Raw genomic sequence first — 6,585 nt, forward strand, 5'->3', positions numbered from 1 at the left:
TCATTTCATTCGGTAGTTGTTTTTCAATAACAATGAAACATAATCCTATAACGGATTGATCCATAACGAAGGACAGCTTGGCAACCATTTCAAATATCAATCTCTTTATGGAAACGCTTTGAAAAAATGTTTTCCCCATATCAGAATTTTTGTTAAAATGTTAAAGTGCAGTCAACTATATCCAGTGCATATGAATAGCAGTGAAAAATGAACATACCTATCAATCTTGTAACAATGTGTAGTTTTGTAGTACGTGGATCATTAGTGTGACCCTATGCTTTGTTCGTATTAACGTGTGTGGGCAGCTTAAAAGAGAAACGAACGTCTCCGTTTAATACCTATATGGTTGAATATGGTTTGCTGCAGATGCGTCAAGTTCTGCAATGCATCCAATTCATTCCATATAAAGATTACATGTAATTTTTGTTGATTGTTTGGTTTCAATTCGCTTTCCTGTCACGATCACAATTGATTGAGTGCCCATTGTTTTGTCCTTTATGTTATCTCAATTGCTGCATATATGTGTCCTACCCATCGTCACATATTGGCACTCATATGCATCATCGTTAATCACGCTTGCTAGATGATGTATTGCCACACAGTATTAAGTGCTTCCACTCTCTCTTTGTTATGTATGTGCATATTGACAAAACATGTACACAGTGGCCTGAGCGACATGACGACAATGGGTTAAAGCCACTTTTCCTGAAACACGTAACACATTTCCGCTGGTTCTCACACCTACTGATTGAGGGATTATTGTATTACGTCGTAGTCGGCGATGTTCCCGGGATGTCATGGGCCTGCAGTCCCGCCTGTAATGGAAGCAGTGACTAAGGTCGGGGCATTAAACCATACCATTAAACACATCCTGCTGAATCGAAGCCGTCACGGAAGTAAATGTTTCATCGTTTGTTCTATGGGTAGCCATCTTGTCACATGGTCTTACATGTGTGGTCAAATTGTTTCGTTTTAAAAATCAAGACTTTGAGAGCTGAATTGATTGACTGTGGTGTCTTTGAACGGGGTAATTGAATTGTGTACCATTGAACAACAAATACTGTTTACACACTCGACATTGTTCAATATGTGTAGGGGGCGGTCGGGTAGCCTAGTGGTTAAAGCGTTCGCTCGTCACGCCTAAAACCCGGGTTCGATTCCCGTACAATGTGTGAAGCCCATTTCTGGTGTCCCCCGCCGTGATATTGCTGGATTATTGCTAAAAGCGGCATAAAACCATACTCACTCACTCACTCAATATGTGTGTCTCATTTCGTAAGGAGAGCGTAGCTAACCGTCGCATTGACTTTCCCGGGACCAATTACATCTTTTCACCATCAACTTTGAATCATTATGTATTTTTTAATAAAGTAGTTATTTGATTTAGTTGTAAGTTCCATTTGTAAGACTGTGTCCCTACTGAAAGAATAGTGTGACTGAGCGTCACAAAACTGAGGGAAATAAATTTCTGTGTTGCATAGGACAAGTGGCAAAAGTATTTCAATAATCATATGAAAGCGTTACTAAAAGCGATTCCAACCATAACATATAAATAAAAAATAACAATGCAAGAGAAAAACCAGTCTTGATTATCCGCCGAAACAGATTAAAATTTACATTTGGTGTAAAGGGCAAAATAGCCGATGCGTCAAAGCCGTAAACGCCCCCACACTTTTACCACGAAACCCTATGAAAGCCGCCCCCACACTTGTACCACGAAACCCTATGAAAGCCGCCCCCACACTTGTACCACGAAACCCTATGGAAGCCGCCCCCACACTTGTACCACGAAACCCTATGAAAGCCGCCCCCACACTTGTACCACGAAACCCTATGAAAGCCGCCCCCACACTTGTACCACGAAACCCTATGAAAGCCGCCCCCACACTTGTACCACGAAACCCTATGAAAGCCGCCCCCACACTTGTACCACGAAACCCTATGAAAGCCGCCCCCGCACTTGTACCACGAAACCCTATGAAAGCCGCCCCCACACTTGTACCACGAAACCCTATGAAAGCCGCCCCCACATTTGTACCACGAAACCCTATGAAAGCCGCCCCCACACTTGTACCACGAAACCCTATGAAAGCCGCCCCCACACTTGTACCACGAAACCCTATGAAAGCCGCCCCCACACTTGTACCACGAAACCCTATGAAAACTGCCCCCACACTTGTACCACGAAACCCTATGAAAGCCGCCCCCACACTTGTACCACGAAACCCTATGAAAGCTGCCCCAACACTTGTACCACGAAACCCTATGAAAGCCGCCCCCACACTTGTACCACGAAACCCTATGAAAGCCGCCCCCACACTTGTACCACGAAACCCTATGAAAGCCGCCCCCACACTTGTACCACGAAACCCTATGAAAGCCCCAGTGAGGCCTCGATGGTCACAACCCTGATCGGGCATGAGCTGCAAAACGCCTGAAATCCCCGCACGAAAAACATGTAAGTGGGCCACTGAAGCCAACGATATCCCTTTGCAATAGATGGTAAAACTATTGTCACAAAGCCGAGACATAAGCATATAATATCCCGATAACATCAATGATGTGTTAACATACATTTTCTTGATGCAATCTGTACAATGAGTGTTTTCTTTTCATTTTTAAATACGAACATCTCTGAGCCGAGGACTGATTGCTTTCTACTGCTAATAATGTTCACGAATACGATGGAGTTACTCCGAGATTGTGAGATTGTTGCTGGGTGTTTTTCAGACAAATATATTTTAGGTTAATTAAAAAATATCTAGTGACCAAATGAAGCGACAAAACCCTTTCCATATTCAATAGAAATATCTGCATAAAGCAGAGTCGATTGTACAATTCCGACTACATCATGAGCATGTGTTTATGAATCACTATCAAATAGTAATGATACCAGGTGTTCGCGAAAAGGTGAGTGTATCCTGCCCCTTCGATGGCACATGTCACAAACACATGCTAGGGCAAGTCAATTGTTCATCCGAAACAATATGAGAACATATGGTACAAGTAAAAAAGGGAATTGAATCGGACATCATTTTTGTCGCTGATGCGTCAAATTGGGAAATATCCTCCACATGTCTACAATAAAACGTTTTGAAAGCTTTACTACGGCCTTGAATGTTGTAACCTTGATCAAACAACTTCTGAGTAAGAGTCGTATGAAGATCTTTGAAATCTTGGTACAAAGAGCATGCTCGATTGTATCTCAATAGTTTTGAAATAAACACCAAAGGCTGGAGCTTCTGGAATATTGCTCAAAGACCCTCGAGACTGATAATTTTCTGGTGCTGACGTTTGGAATTATATTGACAGTTACATACTTATGTGGTGGTTACTGGATGAATCAAATAGTGGATTCAACAGGATGTTGCAGAAAGGAGGATAGGAACATTGTTAAAGGTGGCTTTAAACCTCATCACTTACTCCAGCTGGACATAAGCTCCTCACAACAAAGGTTACTCGTGTTTGAAGCATTACAATTCATGTACTGCTTCAATCCTTTTACGTTAAACTGTAATCTCATAATACGTAATCGTGTTGGTTTCATTTCATGATTCAATCTCACGGTTAAGACAGAAAACATCCTGTTTTACGTTCGTCGTTTCTCCCCTCCTTTCTTCGGGTATTCGTACATGAACACATTACTGTGAACACAAACACGTACCAAATGCGTTGATGTTGGGGATAGGTTTGAAGATAGGTCAACGCAATGATTAAAAAAGCAGTTATTTTGTATATGTAAGATCATAGGATATTAAGTACTATTTGGGATTTTCCTGTCCATCTTCTCAGCATCACGTTTGTTTTTTCCTCAATCATGATGGAAGACTAATTAAAAACGTGAACATGATCTCCGCTTTACGTTCAATTTGGTTAATACAATTACAAACCCTTTCCATATCCAATAGAAATCTCTCAATAAAGCAGAGTCGATAGTACGATTCTGACATTATCATGAGCATGAGTTTATGAATCACTATCAAAAAGTGAGTGAGTGAGTGAGTATGGTTTTACGCCGCTTTTAGCAATATTCCAGCAATATCACGGCGGGGGACACCAGAAATGGGCTTCACACACTGTACCCATGTCTGGAATCGAACCCTGATCTTCGGCGTGACGAGCGAACGCTTTAACCACTAGGCTACCCGACCGCCCCTCTATCAAATAGTGATGACACCCGGTGTTCGGCAAAATAAATTATCTCTATCCGTAAACCTTGATTTTATTACCGGAGGACAAACAAGAGAGCCTGGAACAATTTATATTTCCAAATGTTGTTGGGGAAAGTATCTCGTAATGTAAATACAGATATTGTTTTAAACGCGGTTGTTTTTAATTGGCGCATATCGTATACAGATGCATAGGTGAGTGAGTGAGTGAGTGAGTGAGTGAGTGAGTGAGTGAGTGAGTGAGTGAGTGAGTTGGGTTTAACGCCGCTTTTAACATTATTCCAGTTATATCGCGGCGTGCCAGCTTAATGTGGGAGGAAAGCCCGAAGTGATGGAGGTCTCAGGCGTTTACCACTTCGGTGAAACCCACGAGCACGGGTATGGTGCTGACAAACCTAGAAAAATAATGGGGGCGAACCGGGATTCGAACCCAAGATGCATAGGTAAATATGATTAATCCTACCAGATGTGGATGTATACTGAACAATAAAATGTTAGGGATCATGAAAAGGTTTGGGATGTAATGTTGTGAAGACATTTTCATGCACACAATTTCATGAAAATATCCTCAAAAATAAATAATCATCATCCCTTACGTTTTTTGTTCAGTACCGTATTAGACGTAATAAGCGCCAAGGGCGCTCTCAAAATTAGAAATAGGGGGCTCTTATTAGGATATAATTATGGTGAAAGAGTTGAAAGTCGTAAATTTCGTGGTTTATGCTGACAGCCTGAAATGATACTAAAGAAAAGTATGTGCGTATTGTACACAGATATATTTTTCCAGAATTTAGCTGCCCGTAATTAAGGTTGCATATAACACACGAGTGCGTATTATACACGAATATATAAGTCGTGTGTACATTGATCAATTGGAAGGGTGCTAATTGGAATTGTTCACTAGCCAATATATTAGCAAACATCGCCGTGGGCGCAGAAGTGTATTGAAAAACAAGGAGATTATGTTGAAAAATTAAAACTTTTACAATTGTTAGTGATGTTTGATAGGCTCGTTTTAGCATTGCATATGCGCACTTAGCTCAAGGGTAACTAAAGCATTCATAAAGGTCTTCCGAACAGAAGACCTGCAAAAACTTTTAATGAATAAATACAAGAGACATCTAGGGAAATTTGTTACCAAATACAAACGATAGATGTAGTTGTTCGTAACACAAAGCAGCAGTATATCCGATTCCATGTCGGACTGCTGTCTAAATAAGACAATGAATCCATAGAGTGTTATTTAAGAAAGCCTTTTGGAAGGACTTTCTGTATTTCCATCCCCAAAGCAGCATCAATAAACATTCTATATACTTTCTGACCGCGCATGTTCTCCGCCATGTTGTTTCGAGGGATAAAATGGAGTCATTATTTAGTCACTATTTAAATTACACTGCAATATTCATATGTACCAGCAACTACATGCTGTTATCATACATCATAGTTATATATTAGAGTGAGTTGGCTTGGTTTAACGCTGTTTTGGTTAGTATTTCAGTTGTCACGGCTTGTCAGTTTGATGTGGGAAGGTAGACGTCTACTGCTACAGTGTATGCCACTGACATTTAGAAACATAATCGGGGTAAATAAAATCAACAAAACCCTTTCCACAGCCACAAGAAATCTCTGCTAAAAGCATAGTGGATTGTACGATACCGACTGTATCACGAGAATGTGTTCATGAACCACCATCAAATAGTGTGATACCAGGTGTTCGTGAATCCTGCCCCATCGTAGGCACTTGTCACGAACACATGCAAAGGCAAATCAATTGTTCACTCGAAAAAACACGGGCAGATCTAGTACAAGTCAAACAAGGAAACTGCATCGGACATTATTTTTGTCACTGAGGCGTCAAATTTGGAAGTGTCATAAACATTTTTGAAAGCCTTACTGCGGGCTTGAATGTTGTAACCTTGATTAAACAACTTTTAAGCGAGAGTCGTATGAAGCTCTTTTTAATCTTGGTGGAAAGAGCATGCTCGATTGTAACTCAAAAGTTGTGTAACATGGACTCCAAAGGCTGGAGCTGCTGAAATATTGTCTAGGGAACTGGAACCGGGATTTGTAGCGGCATCCACTACACCCATTTACTACACGTGCATCCACTACACCTGCATCTACTACATCCATGTACTGCATCTGCATCTTCTCAACCTGCATCTACTACATCGATATTCTGAAGCTATATGTGCATGTATCGACAACTAGAAGGCGCATAGACTTGATTACAAATGAAACTATTAATAATGTGCAGACATCGTAAGATAGGTGTCTTCAATTGCTTGTTTATAATTTAAAGGCTTCGGGAAATGACATTAAGTACGAAGAAACATACCAGTGTACAGTGGAATTTACAAACAACACTTTTCATATCATTGTTTGTCTGACATTATATAGGTTCGAACCTCTAGCT

General features: G+C 40.7%; 1 protein-coding gene across 1 annotated transcript; it reads left to right on the forward strand.

The window, feature by feature from the left end:
* The first annotated feature begins 1,689 nt into the window (after window positions 1-1,689).
* LOC139463621 (homeobox protein ESX1-like) lies at window positions 1,690-2,412 on the forward strand. Its single transcript, XM_071244894.1, has one exon. It carries the CDS (start codon window positions 1,690-1,692, stop codon window positions 2,410-2,412), a length of 723 nt encoding a protein of 240 aa, XP_071100995.1.
* The last annotated feature ends 4,173 nt before the right edge of the window (window positions 2,413-6,585 follow it).

The sequence above is a fragment of the Haliotis cracherodii genome, unplaced genomic scaffold (genome assembly GCF_022045235.1).
Source record: "Haliotis cracherodii isolate W230 unplaced genomic scaffold, xgHalCrac1.p SCAF_16, whole genome shotgun sequence".
Classification (NCBI taxonomy): Eukaryota; Metazoa; Mollusca; class Gastropoda; order Lepetellida; family Haliotidae; genus Haliotis; species Haliotis cracherodii.